This window comes from Zootermopsis nevadensis, unplaced genomic scaffold, assembly GCF_977971745.1.
Source record: "Zootermopsis nevadensis isolate Lab colony 2312 unplaced genomic scaffold, Znev_1.0 Znev_ptg000022l, whole genome shotgun sequence".
In the NCBI taxonomy this organism is placed as follows: Eukaryota; Metazoa; Arthropoda; class Insecta; order Blattodea; family Termopsidae; genus Zootermopsis; species Zootermopsis nevadensis.
Window position 1 is genome coordinate 25454078 of NW_028259154.1, and position 26963 is coordinate 25481040.

Sequence of the window (26963 nt, forward strand, 5' to 3'; positions counted from 1 at the left end):
CATGTGATCCTAATGTTGTCGCAACAATTACACAAATTAATTTACATGTTACACAACTTAATACAAACAGCAGCAGCGGAAACAAGGAACGGGCTTGGTACAGGCCTTTTGGGCAGTGGTGTCGCCATTGTTATGGTTGTTTTATCGTCATCTGGTGCAACTGTTTCTCATGTACAGTAGTTTCGTTTGTACTGCTGCTAATAATGAGCGGCACGATGTTGATTCAGACATAAGATATGGCTTAGCACAAGCATGTCGGTAGCTATTAATAGACGACTGATAATGTATTCACCATCTTACCAGATCACGCTAATAATTTTGTTACGTCGGGAATGGAAACTCCGCCACAAATCAGTGTATTACCGTGCCACTTACATTTGAAGTTTATATGTAGTTTCGCTGGAAGGACTGAAACCTGTGACGATTATGCTGCAAATCCAAGTCTGTTTTTGTGATATGGGACAGTTTTAAATTCTAGTGAAAACTGAAATTGTTTTCACTCGCATCTCACACAATCAAAATTAACCCTCTGCGGAGAGCCGTGAGAAACTCAAATCTTTGTAGGGTTAGATGTTTGTTTTGGCGCCGTTTTCAAATAATCGATGTTTGTATCTCGTATGTAGGTGGGTCTAACCCACATTCTCCAAAATTTGATCGTAATATCTGACAATATGTGTTACAGAAAACATTTAATTGTTTTTGATTTCACGACTAGGAAATGGTATTAGTTTTTCATTCTTTTAGGGATTCCACATTTAAAACCGCAAAAGGAATGTATTTTGGTCTATCCTGTAGTTATTAATTTTAGTGGTTTCAGTGTTACCAATTTCTTTATTTTCAGTGTTTGCATTTCCCTGATTACAAATAAGCTGTTGGATCGGCTTGCGTTCTACATACAGGGGATGTGAGGAAAATTGCATTGGAAGGCTGTGGGCTGATCTACGAGCTATTATAAATTAAGCATTTGCGTGATTTATTTTTGTTAATCAAGGAAAATGAGGCATCTACTTGTTAACGACTGCAGTTTCTGTTACATATTAGACAACTTGTGAATGTGATCTCTCAAGCACATGTAGATGAAATAACTAAATATATTCTACTTGTCCTTCAAACAAAGATAGTTAATTAGTTAATTAGCTTTTCACAAGCACCACATAACGTGTAAGTCGTGTTGATCAAATGCTTAATTATAGGTCCTTGAAAGTGTGAGAGACTTCACATTGATCTTGAGTGTGTGACTTTCGTAACGAAATTTTCCAGACGAGCGATTGAGAATTATCAGTTTGATCTATATAGTACGAATATTTAATACACTTTTATATATTACATAATATGTAACAAGTTTTTCTTGAGTTAATTGTACTTTGAATAAATTAATTTCAAGGGACGGCTTTATTATGCAAACATTTCTCCGTCGTCGAATCCTTTTCAGATTACTGCTGGGACTTTCAAGTAAAAATTACCATTCAGGTATCAAAAGAGACAAAATGAAATGTGATTTTTGTAATACGTGATAAACACAAGAACATGACACGAAGTCAATCTCTGAAACAATCATAGTGAAGAATAACGACAGGCCTATGGGTGTAATAAATAATTTGAAAATGTTTCAAACTACTATTCGGAAACAATATAAACTAAGAGAAACGAGGTTCTTGAAGGAAAATACTAAATTATGCAAATGTCTGTTATGCACGTGGGATTTCGGTCGTGATGATGGAGGCAGCAAACTCTTCTGAAACGTCGGAATACTTTTATAAAACGACACAAAGCAAGAGGAAAACAGTAATCGAAGGATAATACGACAACAGCGTCATTAGTCGTCATTTTGTTAAACGATGTTCCCATACTTTGTATGGTATGCTGTAGCATGAAATTAATTTCCCACAACTGTGCGGGAAGAGGGAAACGTAAATATTACCATGTTCATACACTAGGTCTACTGCATCCTGCTAATGCGAAGAGAAATTAATTCTATTTGGTACCCCTGCAACGTCTATGTTCTTTTATTTGTAGCTTTAGCACGACTGAACAGTTTGGACATAAGTGAGGTTATGTTTTTGTGAAACTTTTGTGTTTTGTAAGGTATTAGACGCTGGCACGTTTAACACTATTAAAAGTTCATATGATTTCATGCTACCTTTATATTCAGCGGTATTGAGAGGAAGACTTTGATATTTTGCTCTTTGGTTGTTGAGCCATGTAAGGATAGTGGGTTAGTTCGTTGCTGAAAACACAATTTCTCAGCAAATCTGGATGAAAAGCGGGAAGTAATGATAGCCGCCTCCGAACCCCAGGTAATACTGATGGGAAAATTGCTGTCTTAGGTTCACCCTTCCATCTCACCGTTGAACACGTTAGCCTAACGCCAAACCTAACCAATCTGCCAGAATCCGATTATATGTTTATTGAAACCGACTATAAACTTGTTTCCATTTGTGAATGGGTGTGCTAAATGTAAACCAAAACCAAACCGAAACTTGCTTTTGGGTTTTTGTGAGAAGCACAGGACCCATGATACAATATTACCTAGTATGATAAAGTTTTCACAGTTTTCAGATAATATAGCCAAAAACTGAATGTTTTTTGTAGATGTTCAAAGATTATTATAAATTAATTGCCAATACTTGTACAGGAATTTGTGCCGCGTGGCCGGCAGCAGATTAAAGAACATCCCGGGGAGGTGGTGTTGCCATCTACACAACCACAGCTGCGTCCTGAATCATTACTGCTCCATCGTCTTAGTCAAGTGGCTATATCAGATACTCCTAAGGTATGGTCTGATGAAGTACAGTGTAAGGACTTAAGCACTCTGTATTAGTCTTTACAGTGAAGAAACTGATTGTAATGACATGCTTAATGTCTATTAAATTCTCTAGTTTGTAATTTTGATTCCTTAACAACATTTTTCCGTTTTGTTTTGATTGGAGATGTCTTTATCTTGGATTTCTGTGTCACAAGAAGTTGGAAGGTCTCTGAAGTGGTCTCATCTCTTCAGGCTTCCCAACAAAAATGTGTGCATTTCTGATCTCTTTGTATGCTACATGCTCCAGAAATCTCATCCTCATTTGATTTTGTCATTCTTATAATGTTTGCTGAAGAGTAAAAATTATGTTCTCCAACATTCACATGAAGAGCATGGAAACCTTCTCTTAGGATAGCTGGTAAGTTGGTCAAGATTTTTACCGGGTACCACCCAAATGTAACATGTTAACCACTGAGTCAGTCTGTCCAGTAATGTTGCATGTGTGATGATGTGAAGTTTTATACAGGAATCAGAATGGTGGTGCATCTGTACTAGTAAGAATGGTGATCCTGAGTGTGAAGAGGAGCTGTATGTAAAAGGAAAGACGGCTGTCTGGAGCCGGGGCGTTGACGGCAGTCAGGTGGTGCTGTGTTGCTACACGTGTGAAACGCCTGTCAAACATGCTCTGTGGTGCACATTCCACAGTTCTGCATCTGACAAACCTGTCCTTGAAAACAATGAATCCACATTCACAGATGAACCTAAAGGTAAGTGTACAGCTGCAGCTGGACCTAATCTGGACAACTTGATTCCGGACTTATAGACTTTAATTATTTATATTCGGTACATGGTTAATCCTTGGGATGAAATGAGTTGTCAGCAACAAAATCCACAGACGAAATAGTTTAATTATGAGAGGAACCAAAGAAGTTTTAACAAATTTGTCCAATTTAAACCAACTTTAAATAATATAAGTATGTAATATTAAAATATAATTTGTGGTTGTATATCTGTACCCTGATGGTGCTTCAAATTCATTACGAAACTTATGAACTTGACTGAATACATATTTTAAATGGTTGTATTTGACAGTGTAATTATTTATAAACCAATATAACAGATTATGCAATTGATACAAAAACATAAAATATGATTATTATTATTTTCAGGTATACCCATGTCATGTGTCTGTATAATTGACTCTGATAATGTGAAGATATTCACCAGTGAGGGTGAAGATTATGTTTCATCCCTGCAGTTCCAGGCGAGCTTTTGTTTTAGTCCTTACTGTAAGATGTAAATTTCAAGGAGAAAGAATGGGATTATAAAAAAAAAGATTATAAATTGGCCATCCAAATAATTATTTGTATTCATTAAAATAATTTTTTGATTTAGTATTAGAAATACTTGCATGGACTGTGACAAGACATTCAATACAGTGAAAGGTTTGTTTCAGTCTTTGTTCTCAAAATAACATTAATAAATGGTTTTTATACGAAGTTTAGTCACGAGATGAAAGCAAAATTTATGTAAGTATTGTAGTTGTTTTGTGTATCCTAGTAATAATGATAAAATTTTATAGACTGATTTGTCAGATCATCACCCACATAAACGTATGATGGATAGAGCGTGCATGTAGATTGTTCTCTGTAGGTCTCATTACAGACCATACAATAGTAATCTAAGAGGCACGTATTGTTTCTGTGCAGGTGGCTAATGTGTGGAGCACCAAGTATGGCATTATATTGGAGCGAGCCACAGAAACAACATCATCAAAGGTTGGCTGCAACTCTATGTTTGATATGCACAGTTCTTTTGGGAATTCCTTGCAGCTGCCCACCGTTTTTGCATTACTTCATCCAATGGATGATGTTTCTCCAGTATTGGCTAAACATGGTACGTGTGACACGTGGAGCTTTCTTATCTCCTGTTATGTGCAGGTATTTTGTCTCTATATAATGTATTTATGTCCTGCGCCGTAGCCGCGCGATCTGAGGCATCATGCTTCGGACCGGCGATACGGAATTTGCGCTGGTTCGAGTCTCGGGGGAGAAGAAATTTTCTCATGAGTTTTCGACCAGTGTATGGGACCAGTGCTAACCCAGCATCGTGAGGAAATTGGGGAGCTACAATGAGTAGCGTAATCCGGTCAGGAAAACTAACAATGGCTGGGGGTTCGTCATGCTGACCACACGTCACCCTATATCTGATTGGATGATTGTTCACCTCTGCTTAGGCATGTGACGTGAGGCCAGCAGTCAAGCTAGTCGGCTTTGGCTCTCTGGAGCTGTTATGCCACGGATTTTTTAATAATGGATTTATGCAGTGACAGGACATCTGACTAGTGGCTGTAGTTGGTTTGAATCCTGGATGGTGTTCTGAAAATAAATTTAATTATGTTCATCATCTCTAGCATGGTAAAACAACTTTGTAATTATTGGTGTTGTAGTTCCCAGAGAAGTTTTGAATATGGCGGAAAAAATTTCATAGATCGTAGCAAGGAATAAAATACTGTTTATCCAGTCCATAGCTAGATGACTGATTGCTTCTGTCAGTATTGAATCTGCATGTTGGAGGCTGCATTATCTCCTATTTAACTGATGTTTTTTACATTATCATATCACATTTTTTCTTTTGAAAATGAAATTGTGTTCTATGTGTTGCAGGAAGTTTGTTCCACATGTCAGACCCATGCCAAAGGATTGTGTTCACAAGTGAGGAACCATCTATTTGCATGCTATACGACTCCAAAACAGGCCTGCACAGTGTATGGAAGATTCGCAAGGCAGTACCTGAGGTATATGCGTTTCATGAAATAGTTTTATGGATAATGTTTGCAGCGGACCCCACCACCCCATCACGGTGGCCACTTGATCCAAGGAACAGGTCTTGCCTGCTTGGATTCTGGGTTTAAATTTCAGTAAAGATACAGATGTTTATCCCCTTCTGTTGGTGTTGTGCTGTCCTGTGTAGTTACAGTCCTTGCCAGTGACTGGCTGACCCTTCATTCAAGGTCTCCTACCAGTTTTTCTGATGTGAGAAAATTTCAGAAAAATAATGTGTGTGGTATTTAGATTTAGATACAGTATTTCTGAATGGTGGAAAAAACTCTTTTGTCATGTGATTTGTATGAAGTGGGGATGGGGTCATCGTAGCTCGCATGTATGCCACTGAATTTACTTGTGGATTACTTAAAATGTTTATGAAAACTATGATTTTGTTTTGATGAATATAAAAGGGAGGAACTTTGATTGGTGAAATGAAGATTGCCTTTCGATAGAAGTGATTATCAGGAGTCCTAGATTATCGGTTGATCTAATGCATGTAATTTCCAGGCTTTTTCATTTACAGGGTGGCTGAACATATGTGTTAAGCCAAGTGATATTGATCTTGTTTGCCATGTTATTGATTAACGGTCCTTCAGAATCCCCTATCACTTATTTGTAAGCACTTTCAGAGTGATGTAATTGTGTTGGCAGGAGAGTCAGGCTATGTGGAGCTATTTCGAGAGTTCGCTGAACCATTCATCTGGATCAATGTTGGCTGGGGGCAGTAATGGCAGCAACAAGATATATTCTGTATTTACCAGCACGGCAGTAGATGGCATCAAGACCAGCTTCACTTCCTCACCTCAGATGTCACGTTCTCACAGCCCCATGGCTGCTATCAGGTGGGCGCTTAAGTTCCAACAGTTTTACTGCTTGACTGATAACTAGATATCAGGTAAATATGAACTAGCGTGGATTGGGTGGAAGGATTTGTGGTCAGATTCTGTAGTTGTACAATGTAACATTCTTGATGTAGTGAAGATGATTATGTTCCTCAGGGTTGTGGTGTCATGTGGACTTGCTGGTAGATACCAGTGTTTTAGAGACGCATACTGTTTATATTTTTCAGCCATAAAGATAGAGACAATATGGATTTAGTTAATTATTGTAGCTACATCCATTATAGTCACTTTAGAATCATAACAGGTGTTACTGCGCATCATGTTAATTCATAAGGTCAATAATTCCCATCACATATCATAATGAATGACACTTTTGTATCATTAAGTCGCAGTTAGTGAATGGCGGATTGCTTATGTGTTTCAGCCGTTGCCAGTCCCCCAGTGTTTCTACTAGTAATTTGGCTCGCCTCACTCTGACTCCAACTTCTCTTGGATGGCGGTCGCTTTGCCAGAATCAGATATTCTCATTGTCTCCAGGCTCTGCGACTCCACCCCCTGATGCCAGAATGATGACGAGTCAGCCCCTGGTGGATAACCAGGTGGAGGCAAAACCTATTTATCCTGAACTGTGTCTAGAACATATATGGACTGAGAACCTTGGTGTGCCGCGGTGAGATTGCATGCTCTTCTGTGCCCATAGCTCATTTTCATGTGTTTGTCATGCTTCTTAACCCTTGTACTGTGACATGCGTTAAAAAAAATGTGTTTTTGTACACTTAGTAAAGGTACGAAAAGTGTGGTAATATGAGTAAGGTCTTGTTAGATTCTGCTTTGTCCTCTTGTTCTCCATTGCTGCTATGTCTGTTTTGCTGTCTTAATACTTTCCATATTTGTTACATGCCATGGTTTTCGAGGTTAGACATTTTTAATCTTAATGTTGTATTACTTGTTCCTACAGTAATGTTATAATCTGATACATTTTTTATAAACTGTAATTCATATTACAAACCATTATTTAATGAACATAAAGAAGTATGAAAAATAATGTAAGTACTTAATACAAACATTTTGAATCCATGTAAAATTTTATAATTCTTAATTTGGAATGCTGAGAGATCTTACACTTTATTAAGTGTGCTGCCACATGGAAAAGGTTGAGAAACACTAGGTACTCCTCAGTTTGAATTTTGATAACATTTCCCATACAGGTATTCCAAAAGAATATATACACAAGGTTAATATTTTATATTATAATGTGTATACAACTTTTTGGGACATTCTGTATGTGTAATAACATGTATTATACTGGAATTTTGTTGATTTGTAATTTAACATTGTCAGTTTAGTCCTGTGAGTGGTAAAACATATTTAATTATATTTATGTGTTTTTTTCAATATAAAACGATAAATGTAATGTAGGTATGGTCTTATATTGACCTACAAATATAAACAGTTTCTTCAAATTTGAAACATTACTGTAAGACGAGAACAGTTTTATCTGTAGGGTCTACAAACTTACCATGTTTCAGGGAATTCTGAGGGGATCAAGTTGGAAATTGTGCTTTCGTGTGCTGATCTGGCATGAAGTGACCCTATGAATGTAAAACTCTTCTTTTTGTAGGGATGTCTCATATGGGCCCACCAAGAGGGTGTTTCTGAGTTCTGATCTAGTGGGGCAGACCTACTTGTATTACTTGGTGCCCACACTTGGCCAACTGTTCTGCGCAAGACTCGAGAAGGCTAACAAGGAGCAGAAACTGATCTTTGGAGTTGTAAATAACATCACTGCCAAGGATGCTGCTCCTCTTCCGGTTAGTCAGTGCTTTGATGATATTGTTCTCCTGGGTTTTAACAACGCGTAGACTTGTAGGTAGATAATGACATTTTGGAGAAACCTACTGTCACCATCTTTGGGGCTCAAGCTGCATTTATGTTTATATACGGGGTTATGTTTGTATTGTTCATTGATTTTTTCTGAAACAGAATTTATTGTTCTTTGCAGCGTGCTATCATATTGTTGATTATCTTTCTAATAATATGTTCGTACAGCCATAAATGAACATCAGTGTGACTGAGGTATGAAAAATTTCAAACATATCTTTGAAAAATTATGTTTGGTGTCTGCTCTTATTAATTTAATGCCTTTATGTGTAGGCTGTGCGAAAGCAAATTTAGATTTCACTTTCTTTACTATACCTGGAATTAGAATTATACATAAGATTTTTGCTTGTTTTATTCATGTATTGTATGTGAGATTTTAAAAATTATTCTGAGCAAATAACATTATTCTCCCAGATTAGGTCCAGTTTTACTAATGTGATGTTTGCAGCGGTAATGTTTTATGGAGCTAAAGAAGTGCAGAACAGTCTTAAACACTCTCAGAATGCTTTGTTGGGTTTTCGTTGTCATTCTTTGAGCTCAGAGTTGTTTAGCCTGCTTCTTTGCTTCTGACTTTCCCTCTTATGTTCGTATTGCAGCATTTGAACATGATCGCAACAGTGGATTTAAGTGGAGGCATTGTGCTGTACTCTGGGATTAATCTTGTTGGTAAAGTTCATGTAGCGGGAATACCATCCGCTCTTACAACATCTTCATACCTGTCACTCAATCTTGGCTCGCAATTTGCTTCACCATTTCCCAGGTATGTGAACATTACACTGCAGTTGACGTTGGACATTATACAGTTTTTGTGTTAAAAGTTTTGTGTTCAACCCCAACTGTTTGTACTAATTTGTGAAAATGTAAAGTAATAACTATCTAGGTCTGGTAAGCTGGATACTTCCAGACAAATTCAGTATTCTGAAAGTTCTGCGTTTGGTCCTTAGTGTTGCTACCAGTCTTGGAAACTGACAGTGGTAAAGAAATATTTCAGTATGACAGCCAGTTAACTGCGGATGAGTAGACGTAACTCAGAATGTCATGCATCACATGCACCTCATACAATGGGTATTGTCCAACATAATTACTGTGCAAAGAATCAACCACCGTAACAGATTTTTATGCAATCATGTAAACTTGATGGCATCTTATTTAAATGGAGAATAGTCATAGTAGTAGATGTCATTTTAAATAACATGCCAGTCAAAGCTGTCTGTTCAGGAGGAGCAGCCTCTTGCCTTCGAGCCGACCAGCGTCGGGCATGGAGCCGCGTTTCGATGATGAGGTGTATATGTTATCTCCTGTTCATGCTTCGCATGAAGGTCTTGATAATTCACCATCTGCAGAAGATGCAAAAGGTTTTACACTGTACACACCTCGACAGGGACAACTAGCAGGACTCAGAGATGCAGTTGGCAGCCGTGTTACTCTGGTAGGTTTTCGTGTTTCACTGTAGTGATTATGTACATCTCTTTGTGAGGCTAGAGTATAGGCATTATACATTGAAACCATCATGGACACTGCAAGGCCCACCAGTATTTTATTTTTAACAAATTACTGATAGACCATATTTTGGTGCATTAATGTGAAGGTTTGTAACAGTAATGCCCATTTACCTTAAGAGTATTTGTCGCTTACTAATACTGCAGAAGAAAATAATATTGTGACAAAAATAAGATTATCAGTTTGATTATTTTGTTATATTTGTCAGACAGACTTGCCGAAATGCTGTTATAATTTCTGTTGTAGGAATACAGCGATGGCTCTCTCTTCCGAATCTCACTGCCGCAGCTTTGCTCCAGTCCACTTGGTGAGTTGTAATATTCATTTGCTTTATTAATGTAAAGAACTTGTGGACTTTAATTTCCGTTTCACCATGTCTAACTGTATAATCTGATAAAACATTAGTATTGAAAGTTATATGTCTGATATTTGAGTGGTGGCCATGATGTTAGGTGTTATGTTGCAGTGTCAGAATGTCTGAGCACCCTGAAGCAAGTTCTACAGCGGGACCTTGCCATGCATATCATCATCAAATGGTATGGCATACGCAATGCCCCAGGTACTCAGGATATTTGTCCAGTTCAAGAGTGGCAACTGTTCACTGGGGTACTGCTTGGTAAGACGTAATTCACTTTGAGAGATATTTGGTTTCTCGCATTAAGGGTGCTGTGGAGAATATTTGGACTTGAGAGAGAGGAAGTAACAGGAGGCTGGAGAAAACTGCATCGTGAGAAGTTTCTTAAAATTCATAGGTTGTACTCTTCAGCAAGTATTGTTGTGGTGATAAAATCGAGGAACATGCAGCACACGTAGGAGAGATGAGAAATGCATTTACAATTTTAGTTTGGAAACCTAAAGAGAAAGGACCAATTGGATACGTAAGTATGGGTAGAATGTTAGTATAAAATAAATCATAAAGCAACATGGTATGAAGATATGCATTGAATTCATTTACTTCATGGTAGGGACAAATGGTAGGTTCCTGCAAATATATTAATGAACCTTTTTGTTCTATGAAAGGCAGGGAATTTCTTGATTGACTGAGCAACTGTTAGCTTCTAACAGTAGACTCTGCTCTCTCCATTGCGTGGGTGATAACCAGTGCAAGGTGGGGATGGTTGGCTTCTGAGATATGACCTCCATTTTCCTTTGTATTCTGTCCATCACTGTGTATAGTTCATTCACTAAATGACATCAGATCTTGATTCAGCATTGTCTGTCTCATTGATACAGAAATGATAATTGTTATGCACAGAACTTGTGGGCTATGATGTGGAGAAGTTGCCTGTGATGCAGCAGCAGGAGTCACATGGGGCTGGAACATCAGGCATCCTCAACAAGAAGAAGCGAGTATCAGATAGTGGGTCGGAATGGGACTGGAATTACCTGCTGCTTTCAGGCCACCACCGCTCACTGGGCCGTGGGCTGGCTTGTTTGCTGGGCCTGGAACCTGTCGAGGCTGTGGTCCCACCCTTCAGCCCATTGCCTGTCCCGCAGATCAATACCAATGCAGTACTCTTCAACAGTATTCCTCTCATATTGTTCTCTCTGCATATGCTGTATGAGGTATGTACTGTGATTGCTCAGAAACACACCGTAACATATTCACTCCAGGAATTGCAATGTTACAGTATATGGTACCACATCTTACTACCTGGAACTGTAACATTACATTTTGATGCAGTTTACTTTTCATTGTTTTTTTCCCTCTGTTCCTGGTATATGATAAATAACTGACCCAAGTTGTGTTTACTGACAGGAGAAAAGGGAAGCTTAGACATTATGTTGATTGCCTACCTATCAAGTACAGCTGTGGCAATAAGAAAGTCATGCTGCTGCAATGCAGAGGCGTACAATATGTCCAGCATATCCATTATTCAGTTTTTACAATAATAGTAACTTACTCCACCAATGATGTTGTATGAATATAAAGAATATTATACACACAGTCATATAAACATCATTCCATCATCTGATGTGTTTAAATGTACACTGTACACAAGATAACTTTCTCCTGTGCTGCTTCGCACCAGTACCCGATAAACGGACAAACAGCAGCGCTCTTAGTACCCAGTCAACAGTCGTTTGTTGGGTGACATATCTTATTAATAATTTAAATATGGCATCTGTAATATGAATTTTGAATTTGATTGAATATGGATCTTTTAAACAATTAATTTTTAATTTTAATTTCAAGTATATTGTTTTTTCTTAGCTTGTGAACTATACACACACACACACACCTGATTCTATCCAGTGTTGTTAATTATATTATTAATTTAATAAATACAATTTAAATCTGTAGGCACTGATAAAATTCTGAATGAAACATTTGCGTGGTATACAGACAACTATTGTAATTTTCTGTATGTTTCAGGAACTGAAGCTGAACATGCTGCTAGCAGAGAGCTTGCCACTTCTGTCCCAGCTCCTACACCAGCTGGCCTGTGATCTCCATCTGCAGGAATATGTTCTCCATTACTGGAAGGACTTTCCATTCCACTGTCCCCTGGTGACCTGCACACTGGTGAGACTCTGGACTTTATTATCATACACTGCTCCTTCATTCATAGAAATGTGTTGTCTTCAGTACCAGATTGGTGCCATTGCCGAAGCTTCTAATTACAGTATTTTATATTTTTAATTACTAGTATGTCATATCTTTTGCTGTCATATATTTTACTTACCATTCTTTTTCTCTGGCTGCTTTAAATTGGTTTGATATCTTATTTTGTAATTTTGGCAGCAAGAGAGCCAGGTCACATCAATAGACCTCAAGAAACTGTCGTTGCCAAGCTTCATACCAGCGGATCCCCCAAGTATCTTCCAGCATTGTTACCAGTTGATACGCAGACAAGATGTAGAGCCTTTTCCGTACATCAGTCATGTCAACAAGAAGACGAAAGACATCGTGCAGGTGGGTAATAGAGCCTTCAGTTTTATGTGAATGTGATTTATATACAGATGTGATCTATTGAAACAAAATTAAATTATCCTTTGGTACTTACTTAATTTCATAGTCATAAAAGAAATCACCATGAAGCAGTATTTGAGGTTCTCACAGTGGCGAGTTTGAAGGTGGCTGCTTTCTGGGTTGTAACACAGTTTATCAGTGTTTCAGAGGTCCTTCCTTACTCATTGCCCTGGTGATGGAGACAACAAGGATCCCTGAAACAATGGTAAACTTCTACCAGACTATGCCGTGTTACAACCCAGAAGACAGTCATCTTCGAAATAACCAAGAAGTTTATGTGATTTTCTTAAGTATTAAGATCAGTAGAGTATATAATGAGTTTTGGAGTTCTTGAGATCTTATTTTGAGTAAATGTGTTGTGTTGCAGTTAGTAGCACTGCTAACTCTTGGCTATCAGTTTCCTCACCTGCAGTTAGATAGCTTTGTAAAACCAGTGGTTCCCCCTGGGAGCAGGGCAGAGCCCCATGAATTGCTGTCAGCCCTTGACACAGGAAACAGTACAAAGTACCCAGTGCCTTATCGAGCTGTGCTACTCATGGCTGAGATGGGTATGTAAATAATTTATCTTCTTTTCCACCTGAATCCTGTATTGTCGTAATAAAAGTTTACCATGTTAACATGTGTATGTGAGCATATTTCAATACAATGAGCAACAGTTCAAAGATTTTTTAACAAAGAAGTTATTCATGCTTTATTTTCATGTTATTCATGTCTGTGGTTACAAATATCTTCACCAAGATGTTTTTGAATGTTTCAGTATCTGGCAACACTAAAATAGCTAGCCCAGGGGTCAGGCATATCGCTAGGATGGGGGAGAAAGTGTTGAATACAAAATTTTGGTGGGGGAAATCTCTTGCAGAATATGCATTTGGAAGACTGAGAGAGTGATGTCAGTATAACATTAAGATGGATCTTGGAGTGGTCAGATGTGCAGATGGGAAGTGGCTGGGACTAGCTCAGTGTCGTGTCTAATAGCAGGCTTTGGTCTTAGCAATCCTGAACTTTAGTTTTTCTTACTATAGTGTCAGTTAACGTATACTATAGCAATAATAGGAAGCATAGATGTTATTTGACACTTATGTTAATTCCACATACTATTGTAGATGCTATTTTATTATCTGAAATTAATTTAGTGATGTTATGTTCACAGGCATCACACGACGAGAATTGCAGACGTTGCCAGCCGGCATAGCTCTGTTGCTCAATGATGCCATCTACAGCTGTCGTTCAGACCCACCATCTGACTGGCCAGAGTCAGCATACAGACTGATAGTGCGACAAGACCTTGCTGCACATTGTTGCCATCCTAAGCAGCCAGCTGGACCCGGCAGTAGGAGTGGTGACAGTCTGCACACGCGTCTCCCCCAGCCTCCCTATCAGTATTCCAGTTTTAATGATACCAGCAGGAAAACAGCTGTAGCAGCTGCTACTCGAATGACAGAGTGTGAGCAGGATGATGGAATGGAGGCCATAAACCAGGAAGTAAGCATCATCTTGTATGGTTTGAACAGTAATGAACTTTGGGCTTTCATGACTGGTATTGAATTTGTTTCAGTTTCAGATTTTAACTACATTAAATTTTATCTTCAGTGTTTATACTGGTTTAGGTAGGATCATTTAGGTAATGATAAAGCACCCCCAGCGTATTATAACTTAACTTACTACATGGATCAGAATCATTCTTGACAAACTATTAGTCACTCAATTAGTCAAATTTCCAATCTTTTTTGGAAACTGGAGATACATTATCATGTTAACAAGAGCCCACAACTGGCCCCTATCATGGAACCAAATATGTGCTACTGAATGCTGATTTAAAGTTGGTAGGTGTGTGTTGAGGTAGAATTGGAGTTTTGGTTATGCAGTTTATCAGGAAACTTAACATCCTTACATCTGTGGTGTTAGGAAGTGTTGTATTTCCCTGAATATAATGTGTACTCTCTTTTTTTGCCACTGTAAATATTAAAAATTGAGTCTGTGCCGTAAAGGTCGTAGGTGAAAAATCGGCTGTAAATTTTATTTATACATATTTTTTGGAGAAAGCTTCTGGTATAGTACTTAACAAAACTGGACACACATGAACGTTATGTGAAGTTCATTTTCCAAGAAGTATTTGGAGGAAATGAGAATGTACATTATATTTGATGGAATATGGGAATTCAGTGACAGCTCTTGTTTTGATTTCTTGTTAAATATAAACGTATTGCAGAAGGTCCTGAAACTTCGGTTCAGCAAAGACCACAGAGTGGCTGAGGTGCGTCGTCTGCTGCAATCCTCCAACCCAGTGCAGATTACCATCACGCAGCGTCCCGAGGTGTCAGACCATGAGTTTATAGAGGAACAAGAGAAGCACTTGTATGCCATCTGCACCCGCACCATGGCACTGCCTGTTGGCAGGTAAGACACTGGGCAGAACATTCATTGTGTTTAATCATGTTACCTGAGCTTTGTACTTTAAATGTTAACCATCTGAACAGGTTAGTATAGTAGTAAGATAGGATTGTAGTCTGAAAGTGTCAACTTTGTAAGATTGTCAGATATTCTGAGATTTTCAGTGTATTGGTTACACTTGGTGAATATTGGGATAGTACTTTGAAATAGGCTGTTGCCATCTCATTCCAAGTCCTTCATCAGCTTGCCAAAAATCTTATTTTTATCACTGTTGGCCTATAAAGTATATATCTTTAAAATACTTGTGTCAATCCAGAGTTTATAATTTTTATGTGTGTTTTATAACAAATATCACATTTTCTTATTTTCAAACTATTAGGACAATCTTTAAATTTTGAATGAATAATTACTGTGCCATGAATTCATGAAATGTAATTAATTCTTTTACCTTCACTTTAAGTAATTTATTTATATATAAAATAAAAGTGAAGTTTGCATATTTTTATGTTTGTTCTCTCTCTCATTCATGTTCTTCCTTTTGTATTTTGTTTAATATTATTTCTGAGATCAGATGATTCTATCTTCTCATTCCTTAAATACATTTATGGCTTGTTTCCTAAACACAGGGATAGTCTTTACTTTTGTATGTTGCATAGAAATAGCTATGGCTTTTGTGGTATTTTATTTTATTTTCTAAAGCATGTCATTAAGTTCTGTCATGTTGTTCTTCCCATACTTTTCTGCCAGGGGAATGTTCACTCTTCGCACTGTTGCTCCTGTGGTGACTGAGACACTACCCATTCCCCGCCTGTGTCTCACTGGACGAGCTCCCCCAAGAGGCACCACAGTGGATTTGTCACATATTGAAGTTGTTCCTAACATGAACCTGTGGCCACTCTTCCATAATGGAGTTGCTGCTGGCCTCCACATTGCTCCCAGTGCATCCAATATTGACTCAAATTGGATTGTATTCAATAAGCCAAAGGTATATAATGTCGATGACCTGATCGAAGACCCTCTGGTTAAATGCCAGGAGAGCTTTCTTCTCACACTGATATGAAAGATGCAGTAAACACTCCTTGTTCGTCTGTAGAGAGTATAGACTGTACGTAAAGTTTTGGATAATATACTGCAGAAAGATTGGTGCTTTTGTCCATCAGTGTCTGGGCTGAAATTGTAATAGAATATGACTGAGGAAAATGGATCTGTAATCCTGGTTGTTACTATGAATCAGTTTGTCATTTGTTTTTTGTTAATATTATTATGATGGAGTAAAGCTATGTCTGTGTGGAACTGTGACTGCTATTGGGCTTATTGTCCAGATCGCAGATGATACTTAAGTGAATATGGAGCAATGATCTTATTTTGAATTTTGTTAGTTTAAAATACCGTTTAATAGATGTGGTTCTTTAAGTAATTTATGGGATTAGAAGAACTGAAGAGGATTAGTGAAACAGGGAAGGAGAGGTGTAGCATGAAGATGGCAGTTGTTTGTTGATGTAGTTGCAGTTCTAAAAGTTTGGGAAATGTTGTGTTGAAGTGTACTTTACTGTATTAATGTATGAAAGCATTTCTAATACCTTATTGTAACACAGAATTTTGAAGTAGAATTTGAGGTTTCCATGACGGTGAGTCTGATAGCCCTGGTGATGGAGGCAGCAATCATTATATGGTATATATTTTCTGTAACATGTTGATATCTGTTACAGGGTACAAATGAGGTACCAACAGAGCATGCTGGCTTCCTCATGGCATTGGGTTTGAATGGCCATTTGAGTAACCTGGCCCATTTCAACACATATGAGTATCTGATAAAGTGTCATGAAATGACCAGCGTGGGACTGTTGCTAGGTGTTGCAGCTACCAAAAGAGGTGGGCCACATGTGAACTCTCCAAAATAACTAGGCTATATTGAATCACTCATTGCATAACTTTAGAGACTCACATTTTTGAATTCACTGCATAATACAAGGAGTATACATTAAGTTTCTGGACTGAATTTGTTTCTGCTTTACAGGCACAATGGACATGGCCGCTACGAAACTGATGAGCATCCATCTTGAGGCACTATTGCCACCCACATCAATTGAGCTTGACATTCCACAGAATATACAGGTTGCAGCACTGCTTGGAATAGGGCTTGTTTTTGAAGGAACTGCCCACAGACACATTGCAGAGGTGTTGCTCTCAGAAATAGGTAATACATCAATTGTCTTCAGTCATAGAAAGCATGCACATTTATTTTACGCACATTATCTTTCATAGGTGGATTTGCAGCCCCATGGACTGCTTATTAAAATCGCTCTGTTTGTCCATCTCAAGAACAGCTGAATGGATTTTCACGAAATCCTATGTTGGCCATCAATAACAGCCAATTTATGTTTCCCACAGAAGTGACTGGGAGTGGATTATCCAGCCAGGAATTCAAGAAATGTCAAAATTCAAATACCTGATTTTATGCAAGAATTGTTATGCCCGGCATACATCTTGCGACTTATGTTAGTGTATTGTGGCAGGTCGCCCACCAGGACCTGAGATGGAGAACAGTGTGGATCGGGAATCTTATTCGTTAGCAGCTGGACTTGCTCTTGGACTCGTGGTTCTGGGGAAGGGATCTAAGCTGTGTGGACTGGGGGACTTGGCTGTGCCTGATACACTGCACTACTACATGGTAGGGGGCCACCGTCGCCCCCTCTCAGGTTAGCAGCATGCATGCCTATTTTAATTCTTAGATCATGGGTTTAGTATACTGATGTTTATGAACTATCACATATAATATTTACATCGAGGACATGGGTTAATGTTGTGGAACAATCTTAGTTTTCTGAGGGTATCTTCATCAGGCATAGTTTATGTTTTATGTGAGTTGATGGTCTGAGGGATGCATGATTAATAAGACTGAAATATATTTCTGTGGTAATCTCCCATTTTACTTGTCATACATCCTGCCATGCCACCTGTTATATGTATTACATAAAAGCCAGTTTATTGCTTGGTATTTTGGTTGATGTATGCTCACAGATGAGGTATTAGAACAGGTGTGGACTGTGCAGAAAATGGTGTAACTTTACATGTAAAACAACTGATATAAAATGTTCTCAGTAATGATAACAGGCGGCAAAATTTTTTCTTCACAAGGGCCGAAGAAGTAATTTACTATGAACTTGTTTGGTTTCATGAAACTTTGATATGTCGTAGAACAATAGTTGCAGTGGAAAAAGTTCTTTGTGGTGGATATTATAGGATATTTTTATGTTATATAATGTGGATATAATCATTTTCTTTGTGAATTTCAGAAGTTATTTAAGAAGGAAATGAAGTGTATTCAGATAATTGGTTTTATGCATTTATTTTAAAGGTAATCATGATTGTAAGACTTGAGGTTCTCACAGCGGTGAGTATGAAGATTTCCGTCTTCTGGGTATTCATCGCCCTAATGGTGGAGGCAGTATGACCTCTGAAACGTTGGTTAATATCGACCAGACTACACAGCGCAACAACCCAGAAGACGGAAATCTTCAAACTATCAAATATTGCATGTAATTCCCAAGTACATTGTGATTGGAAGTTTCTCTTTGGTCCGTAACCCTTATTTTTTTTAATTCTGACACAGTGTGAGGTGTTTCTGAATTTCACAGATTAGAATGCATGAATTGTGATCAGGCACTGCAGTATAGTAATTTCAATGTGTTTGTACCTGTGATAGGGTCCCAGAAGGAGAAGTACAGGTCCCCAAGCTACCAGATCCGAGAGGGTGATTCTGTCAACATTGATGTTACTAGTCCTGGAGCAACGCTTGCACTTGGTATGATGTACTTCAACACTGGCAACAGGTACAGTTGTTAGGGTAAAGCAGCAATATTGAAGTGTTGTCATTGCCAACTTAAGAATAGATGTTTAAGCATGATCTACATTAACTTTAATATTCTTATTTATAGGAGTGAAGGTCATTGATTTGTTCCTTGTGTGTTAATTCATATACATAGAGAATTTTAGTCCTTTTTTATTGAAGTATGAAATATGGTGTAGCTGTAGTTCGAGTTAAAACTAATGCAAATTCATGATTATATTTTTGTGTTCAGACAAAAGTTTTCAGACTGTAAATTTAGTAGGCCTGTCCCTCTCCAACACCCACTATATAATGAAATCCTTTATAAATAAATAAATTCCAAGATAATGAAAATATGTTGTTAGTTTCTCTTGTGTATTCGGTGAAACTGTGTTATCAGGGGAATTTTATTTTTGTTAAAAAGTAGTAAGGATTTATGGTTTTTCTTTCCAAACTGTATATCAAAGAATTGGAGGTCGTCATTAAATGAGGGCCCACTAGTATGTCTTGTCTCGTGATTATTTGTAAGTTAAGTAATACGTGTAATTTCATTGGCAGAGCTGTAGCGGACTGGATGAAGGCTCCTGACACACAGTATCTACTGGATTTTGTGCGCCCAGACTTCTTGCTGCTCCGAATTATTGCCCGTTCTCTCATCCTGTGGGATGACATCCTGCCCACATCAGAATGGGTGGAATCAAACCTTCCTGCCACTATCCGTCCTTACTGTCTGGTGAAGCCTCGTCCAGGGATGCCTGACAGTGTGGACTATGAAACTATGAAGTGAGTGTTCAGATTTTACTAGTATGATGTGCTAGGTCAGTGGTTCTAAAGTGTGACCACCAGACAGTTGAAGTGTGACTACCAGAAGAAAATTTCAAGAATTGAAATTTTAAAAAGTATTAATGGTAATTTTTATTTATCATATAAATTTTCCACAAAGGAACATATGCAGACATGCACATCAGTTCTTTGGCCATGAGCAAATATCTCCTCCTCAGAACCACTGTGCTATATGATCCGTATAAACACACAATACTGTCAAGATTTTTGGTGAAGCTACTGCAAAATGTATTGTTGTAAGTCAGTTCTTCCAAAATGAATGTCTAACATAGGAGGAGTAGACCTTTTTATTATTTTGTTATAGTTAGCTTGTGAAAAAACCAAGTTTCATTGGCAGAAAATGAAAGAATTATAACATTGAACATCTGTGGACATTTTTAATTGTTTGGAGGTGCTTGCTGCCTCCATCATCAGATAATGAAGATAGCAAGCACCTCTGAAATGTTGATGAACTTCTACCAGACAACATGATGCAACAAACCATAAGACAACCATGTTTGTACTGACTGCTATGAGAACCTGAAATCTCATTATCCAGAGGATGTTTTACTGTGTTTTAAATGCATTAATGAGTTTCTCTGCAGTCAGGCTTATTGCAACATACTGGCTGGAGCGTGTATGGCTTTAGGGCTGCGGTTCGCTGGTTCTGCCAACAACGAGGCATTTGAGACGCTGTTCAAGTACGCAAAGACATTTACATCCCTCACCGGGAAGTCTATTGCAGAACTTGCTGGCAAGTCAACTATAGAGATCTGCCTCAATGTGATCCTCCTCTCCCTTGCTATGGTGAGTTCCTCATATTAAGGTGGAAAATAAAAATTTGTGTGTGGTTCAAGCGGTGTCATGTGCTGTATACAAACTGTGCTTGTTATATAGGGCATGTGACACGTTGAGACTTCTGAGACCTAAAGTTAGAAGTTCTGGTAAGTGTGGATTCTGAAGATCAGTGATAGCTTAGTTATCTTATCTTACATTTCCCTAGTGGTTTCTTCTCATGTTTTCTGATGAACATTTTGTACTTTCTTTATTCCCCTTTGAATGTTACATGTCCACCCATCTGATCCTCCTCAGTTTAATGATCATAATCTCGTGTATGAGACGAAGAGTATGGCTTTAAAGTTTCTGGTAATATAATTTTCTTTGGTTACACCTTCCTTTGGCATCCATCGAAAATGTCACTGCCATCTATATCAATAGTTGATACTATGTTATTAAATAATTTGTTACTTTTTATTTGAACTAGTACTGTTATGATAGGTGATGGCTGGTACAGGCGAGCTTGAGGTGCTTCGCATGTGTCGATACCTGCGGTCCCGCGTAGGGCCGACCAACAGCGTGGTGACTTATGGCTCACACCTTGCCACCCACATGGCCCTGGGACTACTGTTCCTGGGCAGTGGACGCTACACTCTCAGTACTTCCCCTTCCGCTGTTGCTGCCATGGTCTGTGCCTTCTTTCCAAAGTTCCCCACACACAGCAATGACAACAGGTGAGTGGCTTCCATTGTTGCATGCTCATCTCCTTCGTAGATGTAGAACTGATTGTGTTGAGCACTCACTGTTTTTGTAAGCTTGGAGCATACAAGTTATAGGTAACATTGTACTTAGTGCTTAATTAAACATTATGCCATGTGGATGTATGAGGGAATGAGTCATCCAGACTGTAGCCTAGTTAGGAAAAAATACTTTTATGTTGCAGGTACCATCTGCAGGCATTCAGGCACTTGTATGTGTTAGCTGTAGAGCCCCGACTGCTGTTACCACGGGACATTGACACTGGTCATCTCTGCTATGTTCATCTGACAGTTGTGTACCTGGATACAGTCCATTATACCGGACAGCAGGTTCGACTGCAGGCTCCCTGCATACTGCCAGAACTGAGTAAATTACAGGAGGTATGGATATTTCTGTTTAGAAGGGGAGCAGACCAGTGGCATATCTCTGATTTAAGAAGGGGTGAAGTGGATGGATATGACCTTCATTATACTGTAATTTTGTATGCTTCATGTAAAGAATTATGTAAGTTTCTTCCTATTCGATACTAAATATTTATTGCATTTGAGTGAACGCTATATAATTGTATGAATTATATTTTCCTGAGTACAAGATACTTTCTGTTGGAAGTTCTTCCTAGAAACTGTGTGCTGCATCTTTTGTTTTGAGGGTTGTTTAAGGTTTTCCATACAATTATCACTCTGTAATGTGGTTATGCTTTTAACCCAGAAAATACAGTATGTAAATTGTTTTCCTCATAAGGGATGATGATAATAATTTTTTGCTCACTGCAGGTAATTTGTTCCAGGTGAAGGTGGAGGATGATCGATATTGGGGCATTGTGTTCCACCGTGACCGCAACTGGGATCAGCTGTTGTAAGTGCTGTGACCTAATGAAATTCTAAAACTTTGGTGTTTCGATAAAATTACATGTATTTCAGATAAACACATCTCACATGAAGGACCTCATTAGCTATTATGTATTAATTGATATCACTTTGATTTAAAGACACATGCTATGAGATTTTAAATTTCTTAATGCATAATAGCAATATTTGTGGGAAAAATTTTGTAAGGTGAATATATACATCAAGCACTCATGTTTGGTTTAGTATTTTTATGCCAAATTTCACATTCATTTTCTAAATGTTTGTATGTCTGGAAAATTGCACGTCTAACACATGGATGGAAATAAATTGAAAGAAATTTTACATGCATAGTGGTACTCATTAGTAGCAGGAAATACATTGATGTTTGACTGGTCTAGTGGTGAAAGTGTCAAGACTTATCAGATATTAATCACATCTGGAAGGGGTGAAGTAGCACTTAGCCTGAATAGCAATGTAATTATCGGTTACCTCTGTAAACGGCAGTGGATTGTAATATCAGTTTTGTTGGTGCAAAGTGTTTAATGAAATTGGTAGTACACAACAAAATGTGTCGTATTTACAGGAACCTGTTGCAGTACTCAGATTGTTTGGATGTGAAACAGCGAGCTGGTTGTCTCTCATACCTGGAAGACCCACAGGGTTTTCGCAGTCTGCTTGCACAAACGCTCACCAGTGAAACTACCATCTCTTGGTCTATACCGGTACAAGCACTTCAATAACTACAGTTATAATCAGTCATAACCTGTTTAATATTTTTGTTGTGTCCTATGCTAATTGCAGTTATTAAATGTTAGTGTCCGTTTAATTAATAACCATTTATTAAGATGTGTTACTCATGATGGTGCATGTTTCAGATCATCAGGAGACCATATTTTTGCTATTTGCAGTACCCTGTTGTGTTTGAACATTTGTTTATTTTTACTATTGCACCTACTTGACTAAAAATCGCAGAGTCCGATGTACTCGTAGGTGACACAAAAAAAGAAAGAGAAAGAAGATAAATAGGGATAAAGGAAACAAAATGTCTAAAACTTTAAATATAGAAGACTGCCCTTTTATGAATATGTGTGTTATTTTTATAAAGAATATGCATGCATATATAATGAGTATATTACATATAAATTACATTAATAGATGGTGAAAATGATGAATCAGTAGCTGCATATGTTAACAGGTGTTTATATGAGTGGTTAACTGCATTGATGTAGATGGTTCGTCTTCTTCAGACTCACTGCCGTGAAAACCTCAAATCCTACATGAATTGGTGTATCATGTACTTAATGAAAGAGACCTAAAAATGAACACTCCATAGTCCAAAAACATTCTTTTCAACATGTAACAAAAATGCATCACTTCATAAACAATTGATATTGAGCCATTAAATAAAACAGGACATTGCCCTTGTGTCGCAGGTTAGGAATTGCAGGAGAACTGTGTGTGTGTGTGTGTTCACTCTGCGTCTACACTGTCATGTTACTGAGATTTTTAAATTCTGGTCTCTGTTCCTCAGGCAGAGTCTATCTGTGCTTTCTCATCGGATCCAACGATGGTAAACTTTGCACATTACTTCCTGGAAACGGAGGGATGTGACGGCAGCAGTAGTGAACTGGAGGTGATGCAGGTGTTGACCATGTTAGTGTACGAATGTGTGACGCAGGACAAGCTTGGTATCCTTCCCATTTGGATTACTCTGCTCAAGGTAATATAATTTTCCCACGTTTCTTGGTTATGTGTTGTCTGCACACAGTGCATAAAATGAATATGAAATGGATCTCTCATCTCTGATAACTGAATGGATTTTAATGAAACATTGAACATCAAAACCAAGTGGTTAGCAGTCCTTCATAATCTGCAAGTCCTGGATTAAAATCTTGGACCAGAGACTGGCTATCCTGAATGAGGTTTTCATGGTTTTCCTCAGTTACTACAGGCAAATGTGGGGGATCGTACCTTAAGCCATGACCATTTTCATATCCTTTCCAATTCATTAATCCAACCAGTCGACAGTATATAATCTTAGTCCTTAAAGTGTTAAATAAGTCACAAATAAATAAGAGATTTGTTTCTGTTGAAATTTGTTATTGGCGGGCAGTGTCTTACACCAAACTTTGTTGGGCACGCTTAATTTTAGTTTGTGTTAGTCTGTCGCAATCTATGCTTTGTACGAAGTCCAGTTCAAACTTATTAATATGTTTAAAAGGCAGCAGATTATTTAAAAATTGTTACATGACAAAAATTAATTTAATTTAGATTTACAACTCTTATTTTATATATTTAGTGAAATAATAACGAACAGTAATTTCTTATGCGTGTAGTGTATGCAGTGTGATATCTGTAGCATGATAGCTTTGAAACTGCAAACATCAAAGCCAAACAGGCAAGAGATAAAAGTTTTTGGGTTTGTACGAAGAGTAGAAATGCTGTACTTTATACTTTGTTGTTATTGTTAACATCTGTTTTGTGCAGGCAATGATGAACCTGCGTTCAAAGCAGACGCATGTTTTCCTGACCTGGCAACTGAAGCTCCTAGCTGCTCAAGTGCTGACAGACAAGGCACCTTTTGATTCAAAGCTGGTGGCCCCCAGTTTGGCTCTCTCTGTACAGCAGTATGCCAACATGGTTCTAGATACATGGCAGACAGGTAGCTCTAACATGGTTACCCTTGATGAACAAGTAGCATAGGAGAAACCAACTTTCACACCATCTACCCTCACACACACACACTATAATTTTGCATATTTAAAATTATTTGCTGAATGGTAAGAAGCATTTCCTGAATTTAACCTGTTTTTAATCTTGCTGTAAATATAATTTTGATTTCTTACTGTTGTTACCAAACTCTTCAACTTCATGTTTTCAGTGTGTTATTATCTGTCTTTGTGTTTATGATTTTGTCATCCGGCTCTGGGGCTCACCCAGCCTCCTATTCAATGGGTACCGGGGTCCTTTCCCGGGGGTAAAAGCACGGCCGGGGCGTGATGCTGACCACTCACCCCATCTAGTGCCGAGGTCAAGAAAGAGTAGGAGCTATACCTCCACTCCCCCCAAGTGCCTGCATGGCGTGTAGTGGGACAGCTTTACTTTACCTCTACATCATGTCTTTATGGTTTGGTACTTAATTAAGGACATGAGCAACTTTGATTCACCCTTGACATTATAGAAATCACAGGTTACTACTGCTACCACTACTCCTAATGTCCTTTGTTTTAGAACTTGCACCGCTGTTACGCCAATATATGACTGGTAATCTGCATCGGAACAGTGAGAACCTGCGCCAATTGGTGACATATCTCACGTATTGTGACATTCCTTCACCGAGCAAACTTTCTTCATTATTGAAAGGTGTGTGGCTTCACATGTAATAAAAAGGCCTAATGCAACAAAATATTTTTTAAAGTGAACACGGTTTATGTGGCCATGGGAAATATTCTTTCTGTGGAGGCTACTTCATGTGGTAGTGGCTGTTCAGAGCCATGTTAGTTGATTCATTCTTGGGCCTTTGATGATAGTTTTAAACTGCGTAGATTACATAATGCCAAATGTAAGGATTATTTTGTAAATGAATTGGAAGAGCTGTAGAAAGGTGTTCAAGGTCTATTTTAAGCTATTATGCTAGTATTTTCCTGGAGGGTTTGAGGAAAACGATGAGAAACCTTGAGACAGCTGGTCTGTAGGACGATTCAAATCTAGGACCCACTAGGAAGTAAACTTTCAACTGCCTGAAGTTATTGCACCTGCGCAATATTTTGTATTTTGAAGAAAGCACATGTTAAAAACCCATTGTGAAGTTGAAAGATTTTGATTCTCTATATGGAACTGTAAGTCTGTACATCAGAATGCGTATTTACAAGCACTATTAGCTGGGCAAGTTAAACCTTTTTGTGATGTCTTGATTTTTCCAGGAGACATGGACCTGTTGTCTCTGTTTGCTCGTCTGCAACCACTTGGTCTCCCAATGAGTACAGTACGCAGGATACAGGAGATCATGTCCAGCACTTCGCACAACACATGATCATGTGTACAACTGGTGCAGCACATATTAGGATAAGTGCAGACTAGTGGACATGTTTTTATGTGCCCCTGCATGGGGAAAAATGTGTTATGTCTGTTATAAGTGTTTCCTTGTTTTTAAAATGAGTTAGGAGAACCCATAATCTGGAGATCAGTAGCAGACATACAGGTGTTGGGATGATGACATTTTTAAAATGTATGTAATGATTCATCTATAATACAAGCATTTCAGAAACAGCATTTTTGTGACTACTTTCATGTCTTCATATATTTATAATAATTAACACAGTGAAGACTGATTGAAATGATTTGGGATGCAATTTGCGCTTCACACTTTATTCCACTGTCTAGCTTATATACCCAGAATTAACTGCCTCCTGCATCCTGGATCCTTTGAGAGTAATGTAGTGTAGTGAGGCCGAGGTCATTGGTTCAGTACTAGGCCTTTCTGGAAAGCATGAGTGCCTTGAAGAATATGTGTGTGTCTGCAGCCAAGTTCAAAGATTTGATGATAACGGCATCAAGGTGTGCGCCTGAATCGAATTTGTGGTTTTATGACAGTGTTATGTCATATGGTTCTCAACAAGAAGTCATATTAAGCAAGTCTTCTGAAAATAATTGAAAAGACTTTGTACCTTATATACATGTATCTTCATGATGTGGTGCTTAAAGAACACCAGAGTCAAGTTTACCTTAGAAAATTACTTACTGATTGGCAAACAATCAATTTGGCT

General features: G+C 38.2%; 1 protein-coding gene across 1 annotated transcript; it reads left to right on the forward strand.

Annotated features, from left to right (window-relative positions):
- Positions 1-1946: 1946 nt before the first annotated feature.
- Positions 1947-26469, forward strand: shtd (anaphase promoting complex subunit 1). Its single transcript, XM_087354009.1, has 34 exons — positions 1947-2297; positions 2636-2773; positions 3273-3513; positions 3916-4010; positions 4456-4642; positions 5413-5543; positions 6226-6416; positions 6841-7086; positions 8038-8227; positions 8894-9057; positions 9516-9726; positions 10044-10104; positions 10264-10413; positions 11053-11363; positions 12175-12324; positions 12544-12714; positions 13139-13319; positions 13922-14253; positions 14981-15168; positions 15910-16147; positions 16872-17034; positions 17180-17359; positions 17679-17861; positions 18869-18995; positions 19550-19774; positions 20419-20620; positions 21092-21324; positions 21534-21729; positions 22137-22204; positions 22781-22919; positions 23729-23917; positions 24685-24859; positions 25429-25560; positions 26121-26469. The coding sequence occupies exons 1-34, from the start codon at positions 2274-2276 to the stop codon at positions 26228-26230; spliced, it is 5922 nt and encodes a 1973-aa protein (XP_087210135.1). The 5' UTR covers positions 1947-2273; the 3' UTR covers positions 26231-26469.
- The last annotated feature ends 494 nt before the right edge of the window (positions 26470-26963 follow it).